This window comes from Xiphophorus maculatus, chromosome 23 (assembly GCF_002775205.1).
Source record: "Xiphophorus maculatus strain JP 163 A chromosome 23, X_maculatus-5.0-male, whole genome shotgun sequence".
Lineage (NCBI taxonomy): Eukaryota > Metazoa > Chordata > Actinopteri > Cyprinodontiformes > Poeciliidae > Xiphophorus > Xiphophorus maculatus.
In genome coordinates this window covers 26,573,901-26,593,827 of record NC_036465.1, presented here as the reverse complement: position 1 = coordinate 26,593,827, position 19,927 = coordinate 26,573,901, and the positions used below count along the sequence as shown (strand labels likewise).

At 41.1% G+C, this 19,927-nt stretch overlaps 1 protein-coding gene across 2 annotated transcripts in view; it reads left to right on the top strand.

Annotated features, from left to right (window-relative positions):
- aff2 (AF4/FMR2 family member 2) overlaps positions 1-19,927 on the top strand; it is a 204,845-nt gene that overhangs the window by 111,181 nt on the left and 73,737 nt on the right. For both annotated transcript variants that reach the window (XM_023328782.1, XM_023328781.1), the window contains exon 5: positions 13,451-13,495. In XM_023328782.1, the coding sequence (XP_023184550.1) occupies positions 13,451-13,495 (45 nt within the window). The remainder of the gene's footprint in view (positions 1-13,450; positions 13,496-19,927) is intronic.

The following is a 19,927-nucleotide window of genomic DNA, read 5'->3' as shown; positions in this document are numbered from 1 at the left end:
ATTTGTTTTTTGCTGTAAATTTACTTCTTTTTTTGCTATCTACAATGGTCGTAACATGCGGTTGTACATATGTGTCTAACACAACAACACTTTATAACAGAACAACACTCACAAATTTATCTTTCCCGGCAGTCAATAAAGCATAATGGAAACGTTTATAACTTCCAAAATATGGCTTATAGCTTGACCCAGCTAATCTACAGAAGCCTTGTAGGACAAACCGTAACAAACTCAAACTATAACTCTCGGAGGTGCTAACTGTTGGTAGCATCATGGTGAGGGTCATTCACAAAGTGAATGGAAAAAGAAAGAAGGATGACTGTCTCCTAATTCTTTACCTTCACCTCTGCAGCTTGGACACAGTTCAATGTTCCAACGAAACGTTGATTCAAAACACATTGAAACTGATGTAGAAATGGACGAACCAGGCGAACATTAAGCGTCCAGAATGGCACTGACCTATCACTAATAGGTGATCACTAATGAAAATGTATGGAATATGCTTAAAGGCCTGGTCTGCCTCATTTAGGAAAACAATGATAATGTAATATGATGGAATCAAGTCTTGGTTGAAATTACTGAGCTTCAAAATGAATCCTGTAGCATTATTTGATATCGTAATTAGCATCAGGACCGGGCATTTCAGGTTCGATCCAGGGGCGATCATCTGGACGTTCGTTCACGGAGCGGGCGCCGTTTGCAAAGACGTCGTAACGGAGGGAAAGTGAGCAGAAGGATTTCCGTTTAGAGCTTCTCTTCTGGGGAGAAGAAATGATGGCAAGGTCAGACCCATGGTAATGTGCAGGTGATAGTTCTTTTCATATGTGACTACTTAAGCTTCTGCACAGGTGGTGAGAGTGACAAAGGAATAATCATTACTCCGTCTGTGAGGAATCTTTCCAGGGGAAGGAAACATCTTCTGAAAATGTAAAGACTTGATCAAACTATGTGTCAAGGTGAGAATTTCATTCAGTGAATAAAGTGGATTCTGCTAATACAATGTAAGCACAAAGGGAAGCTAATAACTAGTGGATTGGGTTTTTTTCCTCTCCTCTCTTTTAAGACGACAGTGTTGTATGTTACCTCTCAGGGAACTTTAATTTTAGCTGCGCGCCTCCTTCAGATGGATGACTCCGGGTCTCACTAATACAGATTGAAGCGTTTAGCTTGGCTTGCTGGCTCCAGGATGTGATCCATCAGAAAACAAGGCTAATGTTTTCAGCTAACCCACTCCTGGTGCAATTATATGGTCCACTGGCATTGATCATAGCTCCTCTTCTTCAATTTTTCCTCCTCTCTTCCTCCCATGCCCCCTTTAATAGCTAAGTCGGTGTTAAATGTTTGATAAATGAGTATTGAGACCGCTTGCCTGTGGATTTATTAAAATTTTATTTAAACGAAAATCTGTCTGTGTGTGTTGGGGACGGGGACGAAAAGGTTTATTACTACACGGTGTGTGCGCGCGTCTGTTTGAAAGTCAAATAGTTTCATTACAAACTGGCTTAGTAGGAATTAGCAGAGTTTAGTCTTTGAGCCACAATGACCACAGACTGTGAATAAACGACTGAAGCCAGCTCACTTTGCCTAACAAGTACCGCTAAGTCCTAAACTACAGGCTGCTATGAACCATGGCTACAAAAAAAAGTCCGAAAAGTTGCTCATTTTAAATTAATGTCACTTTTGTATGAATACAAAAATTAGGTCAGTTTCACTGAATTATGTTTATTCCTTCTGACCAACAAAAGGGGTGGGAATTTATTGCATTGTTTATCATTTATCCTGTAAAACTTGTCATAAGAAATTTGATTTATTGTTAACTATTCTAGTCAATTTAGCAAACAAGTTAGACTGTAGCTGGAATTGAGATTATGTGAAGTCAAGTTTTAATTTCTAAGATAAAGATAATAAAATCTACTGTCTAAGTTAGTTGCTAACTAACTTAGTAGTTACTAAGTAGTAGCTAGCTACTACTACTGGCTAGTAGTAGTAGCTAGCTACTAGTTACACTACTACTAGTGCTACTAGTAGTACTACTAGCTAGTAGTAGTAGTAAAAGCTACTAAGTTAGTTACTAAGTTAGCTACTAGCTAGCTACTAGTAGTAGTAAAAGCTACTAAGTTAGCTACTATCTAGTTAGCGGTAGTAGTAGTAAAAGCTACTATCTAAGTTAGCTACTAGTAGTAGTAAAAGCTAGTAAGTTAGCTACTAGCTAGCTAGTAGTAGTAGCATGACAGCTCCTAGCTTAAATATGAAGCCGTTAGCTGAAAACGGCTACCAATAATATCTTTTATCAAGGTTTATGTAAAATAATAACAGATTTATAATAGTCTGTGCTTGGATGGAAATGGAAAAAAGATAATAAAAAAAGAAAGTGTTGTAGTTTTTACATTAATCCTGGATTTTAAATTAATTTCATGACTCCCTTTATTCATGTGCCAGTCTTCGTAATTTAGAGTTTTAAAAAAGAAGCCAGCAGAAGAGAAGTACATAAATAAATAAATAAATTTCAGTCTCACTATATTGTTTGAACTCGAAATGACCTTCTGTCTTAACTGAGAAGAGACCAGAATCTTATTCCTCATTCTTCAAGCTTGTTCTCGCCAAACAAACACGAAGTGCTCCGAGCTTCCGGCGCATACACACGCAAGTGGAAGGCCAATTAGCACCGGGTGAAAACGCTGGGCTTATTTGAAGCAATGTTTCAATGACAATATTTAATTGGATGGTAAATCAACTCCTTATCAGCCTCTCCACAGCTTGGTGGGAGAGAGAGACAGGAGAGGAAAACTGGGAGCAAGAGGAAGAGGAGCTGACAGAGTGAAGGAGAAAAAAATAACCAAATAAGAAGAGATGAGAGACTCATGTCGAGTGAAAGAGGTAAAACTGCGTGTACTGCATCTGTGCAAGATAACCAGGCCTGTAAACCAAAAGGGCTACTCGGGGACTTCATTATGGTCATGTACCACAAATGTGATTAAAATTAAAGCTACACTGAATAAATAAAGGATTGGATTTTCAAAAAATGCTCAGTTTATGATTTTTCTTAAATTGTGCCAGAAGCATTAGTGAATTCTTTCCTCAGTGAAAAGTTTCAGATTATGATGTCATTATGTTGTCAAACATTAGCACATTTTGAATGATGATAAATGATCAAAAGCACGTGAAAACAACGATTACAGCTCAGGACTTTTGAAAGTAAAATAAAAGTGATTAATGGTGTTGTATCGTATGTAACTTTTATTTTAAAAAAATTATTTTTTTTTATTTGATTTTTTTACTGATTTGTTAAAACTGTCACCATGTCATGACTGTAAAACATGAAATGGATAATCTGTGAAAAGATCAATCTCCTTCACCTTCTCCTAGAGCTACTATTGCCATATGAAGCAATGCACAGCTCCCAATTAACAACAACCAATCAGAAGCAGAAGGAGGGTTTTAACGTTGTCAATCAACCCAGTGAATGCGCTACTAATTGTGCTAATGGCGGAGAAACAACTTAGTTACAGGAAAACAGCTTAGCTGCCATTATCTATGGCTGTGCTAACTTGGGTTAACATTCTGGAGTGTAGCAGACAGCCACATGGAGGGTGATTGACAGCGCTAAGACCCGCCCCCTGGCTCTGATTGGTTTTCTAGTTAGCACCAGGAGAAGATGGAGGAACTCAATTTACTTTTTCACATATCTTTCTCATACCATACAGTCATAACTCGGTGACATTCTCAACAACTATGAAGAAAATAAATTCATTAAAATAAAAGTTACATACTGCAGCTTTAAAATCTATGTAACTAATTAATCAAAATTAACACGGTAAAGTCCCGTTGTTAATATAAAAAACCTCCAGTGATTTTAAAACACCTCCTAAGCGCTTGTGTGCTGCTAATTGGACCATACGTGCCCTTAAATGTAAATATCACTTTGGCCTCTTGAAAACAAATTTTCATCTCCCCCATGCTGGGTCAAGAAGTGGCCTGAGTGAAAACAATCGACTTCATTATGCGTCGGACGCGCTGATGTAGTGGCAGCCATAATCATCTGTTTTTACAACCTCCTCCCTAAACCGGTGTTTCGGTAATCACTCTCTGCTGCTTGCTCTGAGTGCTGTCTGTAGTTATGCTGTCACCAAGCTGCGGAAAGCTTCTCTTTTAGCTCGACGGGCGGTCGTAGCGTAGCATCCGGTTGTAATGGCTGTAATACGAAGAAGGGGAAAGTCATCCAACCTAGGAGGAAAAGACTACGTTCGTTGGGAGACGACGAGGATAGATCGCTTTGTCTGGAGGAGGCTCGTGTGTGCTAAACTGACTTCCATGGACTCAGTCTTTAGATTATCAGACGGGTTGACTCCTACATAAACATGTGGCACATACACACACACACACACACACACACCCACACACACACACACACACAAACACAAACACATATTCTCCTCTGAGGCGATGCTTGTGATCTATCAAGCATGCTGGTAATCCCAGCGACGGCGGTCACTTCAGCTCTGTAAACAGCTGAAATATGGATGATAAAAGAAGCAGATGAAACCGAATAAACGAGGAGCCTGTGGACAAGAAGGAAAAAAATCCTTGAAGATTTTCCAAACCGTGTTGGACTCGGCTCTGAGCCGTATAGGACTCCAAACTTCAATCACGCTGTCTGGATGATTGGCAGTCTTCGTTTGACTTTGGTATTTTTTTCATGACGGCAGAGCAGAGGAGGCTTTTCTGTTTTTGGCCTCAGAGAGCCGCATTAAAAGATGCAGTTGGATACTTTGTGTAATTTTTACAACAAAGTAAACCTTCTCTTATTTTACAGTGAGATTATCCACCAAAAACGAAACAGTGAAGCAGAAACACGAGCGGATGTGCTAATAGCCCTCGGAACATGTTTGCGTTCGTCTAGCTCTCAGATTTGATTCTGTTTGACTCCCGTCTTTCTCTCCCTCTGCACATTATCCCCCTTTCTGCCCTCTTTTATCTCCCGTCGCTGCCAATCTCCTCGCGGAACATAATTATCTCCCAGTTATTGTAAATATGAATAGATTGCGTGTGTTTTGGGGGTGTTTTCAATCTCCCGTATTTTGTCAACCCACATGCATTCAGCTCCCTCTCTTTGCACATACAAAACACAGAGATCAGGGGGGAGCCTGTTTCTTTAGTCTTAAACACATTAGTGTAATTACCTCCTAATGATATTTAATTCCCACACAAAAGGAAACAAGACACTCCGGTGCATTTTGAAACATGAAAAGAAAGAGGGAAGAGAAGCATTTTGAGAGGAATCGCATTAAATTGTGTTTGTTATGTAATTTTATAGGTGACTGCTTGTGGAGCGTAAACAGGCCCCTCGCTGATGTGACAAATTAATGTAATAAACGGAACCCATTCAGTAAATCCGAGTGCAGCGTCAGGTCATAATCACGGGGGATTTTTTTTTTTCAGGAAGAAAGCAACCTTTTTCCTTAAGATGCAGATAATTAGAACTGCATTCGGTCCACTGTGGTCACAGTCTGATTGTATTAACGATGCAGACATTACAAAGCAAATGATCTTTGAGATTTGCTGCAAGTGTGTATTGTTGTTTTTGACAATTACCATTGGGATCTAAGGGTACACTCACACCAGCCCTGTTTGGTCCACTTTGATCGAACCCTTAATTCGTTTTGCCTATACAGTCTGGTTCGCTTTGGAGGTGTGAATGTGCAGTCAGACTCGGATGCATACCAAAAAAGTGAACTGGAAACTAAGGGTGTTTTCACAGCTGATAGTTCCGTAGACTTGGTTCAACTGGGGGGCCAAAGTTGCTACATTACATTTTTAGCTGGTGTGGTTCACTTTCACACTGCACTGTCTCAATTAGTCCAAACAGTTTGAAAAACCTGTTCCCCTCCTCGCCTGTGGCGGCGCTGCACTAATAAACACTGATGAAGACATGAGCGCAACGTCCTTCACAGAATGCAAAACCGGAGTGGCGTCAGTTGTAGGATTTCTCTTTTGTCGTTGGTAAAGGTAATTTTATTTATATAGCACATTTTCAGCAACAAAGCAATACAAAGTGCTTTATGGGATTTAAAAGGAAATAAAAACAAAAAAACAACCCAAAGGAAAGAAGAAAAAGCTACTAACGTTGATACAAAGTAAATAAACTAGTTACTCCTATTCAGGGTTGGTAGATAAGTATTAGTAAGGGTCCTCTTGCCTTTTCTGGATTGGGAGAATAGGAGTCTAAAAAGTAGATGCGAAGGTAGTTTTTCTGGATTCCAAGTTCTAATCCCTGTTCTGGTAGCCAGTGCTAGACCAGAGAGTTTGTTTTGGTTGCATTTACCCAGAACACCCTGCTTTCGGAGCGGTCTCTGGTCCGCTTGCTTCCACGTTTGCATTCAAATCACACCAGAGATTACTTCAATCGAACCGAGATGCAGGTTTTTTGGCGGACCAGAAAACCTAGATCTCGGACCAATAGATTTACTGGAAATGTTGACCGTTTTTTTGTTTCTTTTTTTGCAAAAGTATTGAATTTACCAGTTCGATCTAGTTCTTCTACACAAACTGAACAAAACCGCACAACTTATTCTGAGTTGAGAAGGAGCTTTAGATGAGCATGTTTGAGATCTTTAGTTGTGTTTCGACTGCAGGAACCTTTTCCAAGGACCGGATTTGTTCTGTTCAGTTTGGTTCTGTTGTTTCCAGAACTAAGCCCAAATCTCATCGTTTCACAGTCTGGAATAAATGGCTCATTTGGAATTTGGAATCAGCCTGATCAATCCATCTCTAGCTACATTTAAAAAGCTTTTCTCAGTGGGAAAATATGTTTCGACAAGTTAGGTTGTACCTCTTTTCTGTTGCTATTAATAATTGTAGCCAGCTCGTTGTGGGCATATGGTGCTCCATCACTTGCCAAGTCAGGGTTTTTTCTGTTTTCTCTTCTTTTTTTTGCGTTTTGCATAAACAGCCTCTAAGTAAAAATCAACTTCTCAGGCTGTTCTTTGGCACAAACCATCTGGATCACATCTGGATGCATCTGACCCATGCAAACTGAAGCAGCAGTATGATAGTGACTTCAGACTAAATCTCTGTTAGTCGAAAGAAAACAGTTGTTGGCTTTATTTCCTTTTATCTAAATGGTAATTAGTTTCTGATTGTGCTTGAAGGCTGGTTAGCCCTTTTGGTTGTCTGCTGGCTTGACCCTTGCTTTTTATGGATTCACAAAGTTCTCCTCGCTCTTCTTAAACGCGTCTAGATTCGGACCAGCTAGTCAATGTAATGATGTTTCTAGAGGCTCTACAAGGTTAGCCGTTTTTATTCAGAGCGGTCTCCGGAACGGGACTGTGTCGGTGCTTGTTTTTGGCTAACAACGTGGGACTGAGCGAGTGCCTTTCGGCTAGTGTGTGCGTCTGCGTTGCATGTGTGGACATCTTTTTTATCTGAGCTGCTGTTTCAGAGAGAAAGGATTTCTGCCTCAGTAATTGCCTCTGCTATATCCCTCCCCCTCTCCGATCCGCTCTTCCCCTTACGCATTTTTCTTTGGTATCTATTTTCTCTCAGAAATTTGTCCTTTTTCCTCCCCCAGACTTACGCCGCAGCTCTCGGCCGTCTCTCATTTCTCTTTCATGCTCTCCCTATCTTGCGGTCCTTGAAATTAACTGCGATCTCGCAGTAACATTAATTAAGGGAACCTGCGCGCCACACACCCGTTTACCATGTGAAAGTCACCTGTCCATTAGGTCCATTAAAATCTGGTTAGCATTCACTGAGCTCTGGGTTCTTTTGAAGCTTTTTCTTTTTTTTTTTTTTGCTTTTATTTATTTTGTTGTTGTTTTTTCAAAATTTCACCTGCTGATTCAGTTTTTTAAACATTTCTGGTTTCTCCACTCCAGAGCTGTAACTTAAGGAGACATTAGAACGACATTCAAAATGTTTTTTTTTACGCTTTGGTTTTGGCGTGTGTGAGCCGTTTCATTTGTATTTTAAATCAAAGACGAAAAGGTTGTGGAGTTGACTGTCTTTGTTCTTTGGTGTCTAACATGACCAAATAGTGAGGTTAGCGCAACAAGAATTACAAATTACAAAGGTTGACAACGTTTCCATAGTGAACAATGTCTATGTTAGACAAAGCTCAAAAAAGATAAAACAGTGTACAAATATTTCTGTCATGCAAGTATTCTCTCTTGTGACTTAAATAAACTGCAGTCTGTCTTTGACGTGTCTCTGCTTCCTCTGATTTCGTTTGGAATCTCTGGTTAAAACTGAAAATAGCTAACTTTAAGTCTTCTTCACCCAGTAACAACATCGACACTGAAGAGTGGCGTTGTCAGTGCAATCTGGTTGCACTTACATAAGGCGCAGCGAGTGGGTGGAAAAAGGTCAATCAATGATTGTGCTGCTAACTTTTCCTTTGGTCATAATAAAAGTGACGGTTTAAAACAGCTTACTTGTTTGCAGATGTTTTAGGTAACTATGGCGCACAAATACTGCTCCTGAAAAACATATACAGGCCTCAGTAGGACACAAGTTACACGAGAATATGATTTTTCGTACTGAGCTGCACACAGGAGCTGAATTCATTCATATTTTTATATAATATATCTGTCTGTCTTATAGACGTATACTAAGAACTTACTAAATATTAAAAGATTCACCAGTTTTTTTCTTGACATTATGAAACAGAAGTCCTGTTGATGAAAATAGTAGGCTTATTTAGTAACACGCTGTAAGTATGTTAACATTTATACGTTTATAGCCACATTTCTGCGATGCTTTGCCGGTTTTTGACTCATTCTTCCTGCGTTTTTATGCTTTATCCTCTCACCAAAGTGAAGAACACGCTTACTCACTGCTGTAAGGGATTGTTGTTCTGTGATGACTCAGAATTATAGTCTTGAGTCATCAGCATACGTACGGTTAAAAACAGGTTGTAATCCTTTTCATCCTGATCTTGGGGAAAAGTGTAGATGTTGAAGGAGAAGTGGCCCGAGGACACGCCCTTGAGGAACCACTAGGAGTTTTCTCGCATTTTAACTGATTTCTAGTCTGCAAATCAGTGTTTTATTATCAGCTGTGTCAGGCATCACTAAAATCAAACACATAGTGTAACAAGTAAGTGGTGCTAACAATTGCTAATTGTTAACAAGATTTATTGGTTAAAACTGATTCTCGACTGCTGTTTGAGGTTTTCTGTCGGAAGAAAACGTCTCCATCCAGCGCCTGTGACTTCAGGTCTGTGTGATTAATCTGCTGAAGTAGAATAACGGCTCCTGTCCAGAAAACATACAGATGGGTTTTCGTTCTGTGAGCTCAAGCAGGCGCAAAGCCCCGGCCTGCGGTGCCTTTTGTTGTTTCAGCAGGCTGTGATTTAAGGCCGAACATGATGTCACCCCATCATCATGGTAGCTAAATTGCCCCTCCGTTCGCGTCGGCGCTGTTAGTAATGGCGTGTGACGGAGGTCATGTTGCCGTAGAGTGAGACAGGTTCCGACTTCCCGCTCGCCACTCCACCGTCTTTCCTTTGTGTCGCTGAACCAAGATCCAAGACAAAGATCTGACCCGTAGAGCTGCATGTGTTTGCAGTTACTTTTTTATTTTTTTGGAATTGATCTCTTTGCAATTGAGATGATTCTTATGTATTTTCCGAAGTGTTATCACACAAGATCACAGGTCCCTCGGCTGCAATAATGGCTTGTTTTGGACTAAATAGAAAAGCGGCTTGGTGCTGGGCTGGAGCGGCAGAAATGAACTGAGTTTGAACTAAGAAAGCAAAGACTTCCAGCTGGGCAGATGTTAATATTTCAGAGTCCATAAATACGGGCAGTGCCTTGCAGAAGTATTAACATCATTTGAACTTTGCGTATTTTCTTACAGTCAACAGACTGGAGCTCAGTCTGATTGGAGAGCATCTATCAAGCATTGACACAGGTTCTCAACCGAATTTAGGTCTGGACTTTGACTATACCACTCTAAAAATATTAATGTACTTTAAACGTGACTATTCATTTCTAGCGCTGCTTAGGTTTATAGTGCTGAAAAGTGAACACTTATCCTAGTCTGAAGTCTGCTAGGGCTGCACAGATTTTTTTTTCTTTTGATTGTTTCATAATTTTTCCCTCCACTTCACAATAACGCACCATCTTACATTGGCCTATTATACTCAATTCCAATAAAATGCTTCACAGTTTTTGGTCGTAATGCGATAGACTGTGGAAGTTTAAAGGGAACCTATTTTGCAAAATTCACATTTTGTACATTTGGTCTGGTCTACTACTTCTAAAAACACATCAAGATGTTTCTTAGTTTGTTTGTTTTTTAGCAATAAGTGAATATTTTTTGGTGTCCTGAAAACCTCTCGATTGCTAAGTCACAACTGACTGGCACTGCGTCGTTACCTAGCAACCCAGGCGGAGCTCCTGCTGGTTTTACCGCTGTACAATGGCTGCTGGAAAAGACAAGTGTTTTGTTTCTGACTTGCTGCATTCTTGTTGGTTGTGTAGGAGGCTCTGCTTCTGCTTTTCAAAGATGTACAGCTGCATGTTTGTAGCCATTCTCGCACACAATTGTAAACGTTGATTTGGGGGCGTGGCTAGCAGCAGCTAATTTAGATTTAAAGTGACAAGATGCCCTGAAACAACTCATGCTGAATGCAGCTCAAAGTAGACAGACCTGAAGAATGATGTTAAAAAAAATGTAATGAACATGTTTTGTGTAGCCTGTCCAAGGACACGTAGCAGGTCACCTGTGAGGAATATTAATGCTGTTGTAAGACGCTCTCCCAACTTAACCTTTCAACAGTCTGTTGTTAACATGTACGGTTCCTGCTCTCAGACGTTGTTTGTCTTCATTTATTTCCGAGGATGCAGTCGTGTTTTTATGATCAGACGGGCTCTGTGGACGCGGCCGCCATGTTTACACAGATTAACAGCCTGCAGCCAGTGAACTGGTTAATCAGACCACTTACATAGACTCCCTCTCTGCCTCCCAATCAAACCCCAGGCTGGCCCTCCGCTTGTCAAGCTAAAAGTGTCCTGCGGTTTACATGACACGGGCCAAGCCGCAGTCATTTCTAAATCTGAATAACTGAAATGCTCCTCTTTTTTTTTTAAACACACGTCCTTATTGCCTCACTAACCCCGGTGTTTAGCATTTAAAGACCTAATTGCAGTGAGCGTGATCCATCCGTCTCATCAGACGGACGTTGAAAGCCGCGCGTCTCTGAGCTGTGGTCGTACATTTACGGCAGCGCAGCGAGCGGGCCGGACGGCTTTACATGAACACGCAGGAATTTATGAACGCCTCGACCTCGGCTGAACCGCTCAGGGTGGAGCGGCTCGAAGTTGCCGTTGGCTGAGCTTTTGGATTTCTCCACATGTTGAAGTGATAAACAAGCGTCATAAAAAAAAAAAAAAAAAACTTCTCTTGGAATTTGAAGACTATTTGTGGCATGTGTGTTTTTATAAACCGATTCAGATAAAAACACAGCAAGAAAACGTCAATAAACACAGCAGCGGCTGTATAACATTGAAACTGGTTGCATAAATTTAGTAGTCCCCCTACAAACCTCCCAAGAAAGGAAACTTCTTGTTTTCAGCTTGACATTTCAATGGTTTTCAGGTGGTCTCTGCGCGCATAAACGGACCTCACCGGCTCAAAAGATTGGCAGCTGTGTCCACATGTTGCTTTGTTCACGCTCTGGCCACCTTTCAGTGGCTTTATGGGAGAGCTGGGTGGAAAATCTCCGTAGGAAACACAGGAGTTTGCCGCTACATTTGGAACATCTCTGGAAAATTGCAGAGCTGCAGAATATGGCTGGAAACAGCAACGGCAGCTGGATTATGAAGGCTCTACCTTTCAATTGCTAGAGCCTTTCGCTTTACCAGTGGTCAATGCTTGACTATTGTACGGTGAAGCATTGACCATAAAAATTCCAATTTTTGGAATTTTTCCCGCAATTCCAAAAATTGGAATTGCGGGAAAAAATTCACTCAATGGAAATACGTCAGTTTCGAAAAAAAAATAATGTTTTTCGATAAAATGTTGGTATTGAAATTGGTTTATTTTGCAAAACTGCAATGGAGACACTTTTTTGCATTGAAACAAGGGTCTCCGTTGCCTGATCAAAAACAGGATGCTAGTAATTGCGGAAAAGACGAAGAAGACGACAGGAAGTGGTTGGAGGATTATGACGCCGCAGATTTTTTAACAATTTATCACGTAAACAAATGTATTCACGCGTGATTTCGATTGCGTTTCTTTTTTTAATGCAAACGCCACGACTGCGAGAATGTGCGGAATACAGACTTAGGTTTTGCAGACGTTTATAATGAAATACAGCAACTCAGAAATAGATATGAAGGCTCCACCCTCCCGCTGACAAAAAAGTAGCAGTAGCCCCTTTTCTATTGACCATAAAAATTGGAATTACGAAAATAAATTAGCTTTACAGACACACGTCATATTTGAAGAAACTCCCATTTGTTTTATAAAATGGGTTTGTGTTGGATTTTTCAGCCAAATTTAAATAGATGTATTTAAAAAAAAATGCGTCACACGAGTCAGGTGACCAACAACCAGACGGTGGAACATGGTATTTTTTCCCAGGCACAGACAATCTGGTTCAGGTTGACGTCAACAACCTGAAACATGCAGCCAAAGCTGCAATGGAAGTCCTTAGATCAAAATAAATTATTGGATGACCTAGAACGGCCAAGTCAAAGTTCTGATGTAAATCCAGTGGAGAATCTCTGCGGTTCAATCTGACTGAGCGTTAGCTGTTTCACATTTTTCAAAAATGTTCACAAAGTTTAGTGGCTAATTGTGCAAAGATGGTAGAAAAATACATCAAGAGTCTGCAGCTGTAATTGTATTGAACGCAACACTAAGAATATTTGAAAATCATCTATCATAGCACTTTGCCACCAGGCCTACCATGCACTTGTATGCCTGTCACTGTAACACATTTTTCTGGATGAATTGTCCCAGAAATGATTGTGATGAACAATAATTTTGGGGTTTTTTTAAACAATTTTGAAATAGTATAGTAGTAATGGCATTAATAATGCAAGAACACATTATCAAAGATCAATAAACTTTAAATTCCAACAAACATTTATCACTGGAATATCCAGAAAGACCCACTGTATGGATCAGTTATGGACTCTACGCGGCATTAATGTTCGAAGTTTTAGTTTTACTTTGAGGTTGAGAGCTAAACTTTATAACGGCTTCTGAACCCTGAGAACGGCATAAACCCGTTACGTTTTCCACAGTCAGCCCCCCATCAGACATGACTCACTAAACCTGGAACCTTCAGACGTTTGGTCAAACCTGAACCTGATGCGTTGTGAACGGACCTGCCCTCTCCCTGTGTTGCTGCACTTTTTCTTCTTTTGATCGTTCTGTTTTCATTGCAAAACTGCTATTACCATTTGTTAAAGTCAGGCTTTCTGTCTTTGTTTTCCTCCAGGTCAGTCTGCCAAACGACTCCAGCTGCGTTGAAGAGATTTTGCGGGTATGTTCCCTGGACACACACACACACACACACCCCGTCTCTGTCTCTCTCTCTCTCTGCTATACACACAGGGTAATTGCGCTGATTATCAGCTGTTTTCTGTTTGCTCTGAAAGACTTTGGTTCTTCTCCAGAGAATTTGATCGTAGGAAGAAATGACAGAATGAAGCGAGAGAATGAGAAACAGAAGGGCTGCAACACAAAGGATGGGAAAAAGAGATACTTTGGCTCAGGTCCATGATTATAGATTTTTTTTTGTTCCTTGTTGGATGATGTCAGGCAGAAATCTTTTCCATAATTTTTCCTCCATTTAGCAGAATTTCTCCAAACAACTCGTTTTTTTTCCTCCCGTGTTTCTGTTCTGCTCTGAATTATGTCAAAACAGATGTTTTCCCCGACAATCTTCCCCTCCTCTGTCAGCTGCCCCGTCGCCAACGATGCGATCGGACGGCTCAGTCAGCTCCTAAACCTCCGTCTCGGCCGTGGAAACGCATTCCCTCCTTTCCTCCTCTTCCCATCTGTCTCCCTCTGTTCCTTCCTCCCTGCCCTTGCAATAGAAATTTCGTTGAATCCTGTTCAATGACAATAAATGCTATCTATCTATCTATCCTCTGTCGTGCGCCGCCCTCTCCCTTTCACAAATCGACATGCCGGTCAACAGGCTTTGTGACAGACTATCTGCTGCGAGCCGCATGAAAGGCCTCTGTCAATAATATCGGTGCGCCATTGAATCCGGCCTGCGATGTTTAGGCGTGTCAAGTGGAAAGATCGGGGCGTTCAGAATGTGAGGCGGGAGGAATCGGCCTGCAGCCCGTTGCCTCCCCTACCAGTCAGCTGTCAAGGAAACATGGCAGATTCACATGCGGGGTAGCGAAGTCTAACGGTGAGGCGGCAGAGAGATGTAAAGCAAAACATGGTGCAGCGTTTGCTTTACCGACTGCCAGAACCGATGAAGTGACGGTTCTGTTCTGCGTAAATAAAAGCCCAAGTGGTCGTGGTGGTTGTGTGTCACGCTGTCATGACTCTTGGCATTGGGCTGCGTGTGCTGTGGCTGAACAAACTGTTCTCAGAGCGTCGACTGTTTGCTCTGCTAAGAAACTGCTGTGGCCCAGAAGGGTCAACGGGATGCAAGTGCCACAACGCAGCAACAGAAAACCGCAAGGCAACAGGAAAAGTCACAACGCAACTTCAAATGCCACAACGCAGCAACAGAAAACCGCAAGGCAACAGCAAAAAGGCACATTGCAACAACACAAGTTATCATGGTTTATCGACGCAAACAATGCTACAGCAAATGATACAACATAACAAGAAAAAGCCGTAAAGCAACAGAAAAGAGACACATTGCAAAAGCCACAACGCAATAGCAGAACTGTGAAAGCAACAAGTCACAACGAAACATGAAAGGAACAACACAACTACAAAGGACACAAGGCAACGACGAAAAGTCAAAATCCAACAGCAAATGCCACATCGCAACAGCAGGAAGTTATAACGCAAAAGCAAAAAACCATATTGCAGTTTTGTTGACCTTTATGCTACAGTAAAAAACAAACCACTAAACTATTTAGTTTGAGACCTGAATATTTAGTTTTTCTGAAAGATCGACTTCAAAACCACTAGATAAACTGCTGACAGGACTTCAAGCTGCATAAGAAAAATCACATCATAACTTAAAAATCACTGCAAAAGAGGCAAAAACCAAATGACCAGAGAGAGGAGTCGAGTGTTTTGGTCTGATCTGTCAGAAGTCAACACAAGAAAATGTCAACTATCCGTCTGTCGTCTTCCTTTCTTATGTCGGATCTGGTCACCGAGTGACAGGTCCGAAAGAGAAATCCCTGTCCACTTCATTATCGGACATCCTGAGGCTTTCCAGCAGTCAGAGCCATAAATACTCTCTCCAACTACTTCTGGGTGTTCTTCTGCAGGGTTCCTTTCCAGTGCGACGTGCCCGGAAAATCTCTAAATGGAGTTATCCAGGAGGCATTTGATCAGCTGTCCAAACCGCTTCGACTTAATTATTTCAGCGTGATGCCTCAGGCTGCGTCCAGCCGCCTTACGTACCAAGCTAATTCCAGCTGCTTTCAGTCAGGATCCGGCTCTTTCAGCCACGGCCCACGTCTCACGGCCACAGGTGAGGGTCAGAGTCTAAACGGGTCGGGAAAAGGAGGACTTTAACGGCCCGTCTCTTTCCTCGCCGCAGCAGCGCCTCGTTTTAGCAGTTGAGGACTCTCTAAATCTGCCCGTCCATCTCTCGCCGCTGCTTCATTTTCACCATCAATCTTGAACGAGACAGTAATCCCAACTCCTCTACTTGAGGCAGGATTTGACCTTTGACTGAAAGCTACTTGACACAGGAGGTCGTGACCTTGAGATCCCAACAGAACGGAGCTGCGGCATATATCAAAACGCAGTCGGCAGCACAAGATGGAGGTTTCAAATGTCAGAAAAGGAGCGCTTGAACGCAACATTTGCTAAGCTGCCAGGCTGGGCATTTCCTGCGTTCGTGCTGCAGCACATTTGGCCGCTTGCATCAACCTTTGCTGAACTTGATGCCAACACCTGAAGCAGATTTTAATGGGCAACGTGAAAATGGAAAATAAAGCAAATACTGACAGTGTAGGCATTGGTTATGACAATCAAAAACAAAATCACAGCAGTCCTTTGCATGTATTGCTGTGTCTTTCATACGTCAGCAGCAGTTATCATGATCTGTTTTTCTTTTAAAAAGACCCAAAAAACCACAAATGTTGTGAAAAAAATCTTAATTTATGCTGTCTAGAACAAAAAATGCCGTCCAAACTGTTCTTTTAGGTTGACAGAAATTGGCTTAGTGATGATTTGGTGATAATAATAATAATAATAATAATAATAATTGTGATTTGTCTTTACACACGTGCATGGTGCTAAGCAAAGTTAACCTGAGTTCTACTGCTAATGCAAACGTGCTTGTTGCTTAAAATAATCGATTAATAATTAATATTTTACCAGACCTGAGTGTTCTATGAACATTTCTTTTCCACATAGAAAAGTAGTGATTTCCTTCTTTTTCTTACCGTCAGTTTTCCGTATACAATAGTGTTGAATGAAAGCAGTTGAAAAGCGTCTTTATTCCATAATTAAAGTGTAACATTCAAACACCCGATCTTTCCCAGAGACAGGCGCTGTGAATCTCAAAGGAGTGCCGAAGTGTTGCCTCCGTTAATACTGTGACACTGTAGTCACACACTTTCAATGGAACTGTTATTAATTTGATAAATTAGATCCGTATAAAACCTCATAAACCCCGCGCTTCAATAAGCCAGCCTGTCTGAGTCCTTTTGAAAGTGATTTTTAATGACCGTCTGTTGCGTCCTTGTGAGTTTTTGGTCGACTTTTGCCAAAAAGTAATCACAGTGTCTACTCAGACGTTAAGGCAACTTGTTCAGCCGGTGTCCGATTAGTAGCAGTGAGGGCGTATGTGCAACTTTTGTCTATGTTGTGTATAAGTGCTTATTGTTTATGCCTTCCACTCAGCTGTGCTTCCTGGAATCCACCATTAAAAAAAAAACACACATCAGACAATAGAGATGTTTCAAATATATGTCAGATGACAAATTTAGCATACACATTAATAAAATAATTAATTACAGTTCATACAAAATGTTGATAAATTTTTAAAAATATACAATAATTTACCATGTCTATTATTCACATGTCTTCATATTGCTGTTTTGTTTCATGTTCTGGTTCAACATAAGCAGCAATATCAGGTGTTTACAATGCAAATGCATATTTGAAAGTGACGTTAACACGTATCACGTTGGAACCACAAGTAGGGGTGTAGCAATACAAGAATCTCACGATACAATACGATATACGATGTTCTGATCACGATACGATATGTGTCACAATATTTGGCAAACAGTACAATTCAATACAATTCTATGCACTTTTGCGATTTTCTGAAAGATTTTAGAAGGACAGAGTGATTTTAGTGACATTTTGTGTTCCATAGACTTGGATTTAATTAACTGAAAACTGATTAAAAGCACCAACCACACAATACCTGACTCTGATTGGACAGAGTCTAACAGTCTGCAGCTGGACAAAATGAGTGAGGAAAATTAGTTTCTGTCATTTAATTCATGTGGATTTGACATGAAACTCAAAGTTTCCACAGTGATCCAGGAGCTGAGTGGGGAGATCATCAGCCTCTGTAGACTCTCAATATGCAAACGATTGCACTTATGTTTTTTTTGGACATACTGTGGCTGCGTTTTGGAGTAAAAAAAAAAGGTCTTTTGGACTATAAGGAAAAGGCTTTTCTACCTTGGCTCCCGGAGTTAGCCGTGGCTGTAAGCTGTTTACTACTAGCTGCTGGGGGAGCGACTCTGCCTCACCCCGTAGTGATCGACTCCTTGCAGCTGCGCAGCGCCGCCATTCCCCTACTGCAGGGGTGTCAAACTCCAGTCCTCAAGGGCCGCTGTCCTGCAACTTTTAGATGTGCCTCTGCTGCACCACACCTGAATAGAATAATTAGGTCATTAGCAAGGCTGGGAGAACTGATCTACACAAGGAGGAGGTAATTAAGACATTTCATTTCAGTGTTTTGTAGCTGTGGCACATCTAAAAACTGCAGGACTGCGGCCCTCGAGGCCTGGAGTTTGACACCTGTGCCCTACTGGATCTCTGAGTAGCTGCCTCTCAAACTGCCAGGATCTCATCATTCTCTCAGTCTCTGATACTCTTTGTATGTTGCTAATAAGAATGATTGATCCGCCATTCGTCTTCATGGAAATCCTCACTGCGCTCAGACTGCGGCTGCGGGTTTCCCCTCTTCGTTTTCCAGCTCAAAACAGAGACCAGCTGCATGCTGCGCGTTCATTCTACAGGTAATCCTTTATATAAAGAACAGAAACCACTAAGCTAAAAGCAAATTACGAAGTGGATGCCACTAGTCGCTCTGATATTCAAACTTTGCATTAATTTCGCGTTAATCTCACTGCTTTTGCCGCTACTCCGCTTCTCTTTCACGGTTACTTGCGCAACTTTACTTTGTTTCTTAGCAACAAAATACAGCCCATCGTTATTTATTAAAGATTTGAGATTTCCAAAAACAAAGGAATCTAATGTTGGGTTTTGTTTTTTGTGTTTGGAAGCATTTCTCTGACATTCAGAAAAATATGGTTTGCTTATTTTAGCATAGCTCTGGTTTTACTTGGCCTATTAGCACAATTAAAAAACTGGTGTGTAGTTTATAATGTGCACTTTAAGCACAAGTTGAAAGTGAGACTGGGGGAGGCGGAGTTTTGCCGTCACAAACCAGACATGTTAAAAAGACGGTATAAGCCTACAGACCCCTATGGTTTAACGTATCGATACTCGCGGATGAAAAATCGATACGAGGGTGTAAAAAAATCAATAAATATCGTAAAAACGATATAATTGTACAGCCCTAACCACAAGCCTGAATATTTTTGATTGAAATCGTACATGTGAAAACCAGTGTACCAATGTACCAGTTTCCAAGCATCCGAGCTTCTCCTCCACTCGGCTCCTTCTGACTAGCCAGCAACAATTAGCAAACACCTGTTGAAACTGCACATTTTGTTATAGGAGCTGCTTCTCAGTGAAACGCTGGTAAAAACGTTGCTAAAGGGTTAACAGAGGAGCCATGTTGTGATGACTTCCTGAGTTTCAGAAAGAGCAGGAGCTTCTTAAAGAGACAGCCGCCCAATTTTCAAGGAGTTAAATTACGCCTTGAAAATTATATGTAATGTAAATATAATTTTTTATGTTATAAAAACTGAAGGCAACGTAGTTACTTGATTATGCTGTAAAATAGCATTATGTGGCTGGAGAACACATGAAACCGCCCCTTTAATTTGTAAAAAAAGACGTGCTCCTTTGTTTTGGCCACATGGAATCACAAGAGCATTTGTAGATATAACTTTGCAAAATGTGCAAAACTGTAATAACAGCACAAACGCATTTTTAACACGGGAGAATAAATAAATGTTTAATCACCTTCTGTGATTAAACATTGTAGGTGATATTTGGCAAACAGATAACAGCCTTAACGTTACGTTCCCTCAGTCATGCACTGCTTTCAATAAGGCATTTACACACTTTCTCTCTCACCCACACACACACACGCACGCAAATGTGTTCAGGCAAAATCAGGGGTGCTGTCTGTCAACGCACAGGAAGTCTTCAAGGAAGAACCAAATTATGTCAGAAAGTGGGGCTGTTGCTTAGCAACCCAGCGTATTTCGTCAGGGTAGCGTAACAATACTGTAAAGAGGGGAAAACACGCCCAACACATCTGCAGATGCATTCTGGAGGACATTCAGAAATGTTGAGCTGTTTCGTGCCCTGAGCTACACACACACACACACACACACACACACACACACACGCACACACACATCTTCCTCACACATATGAA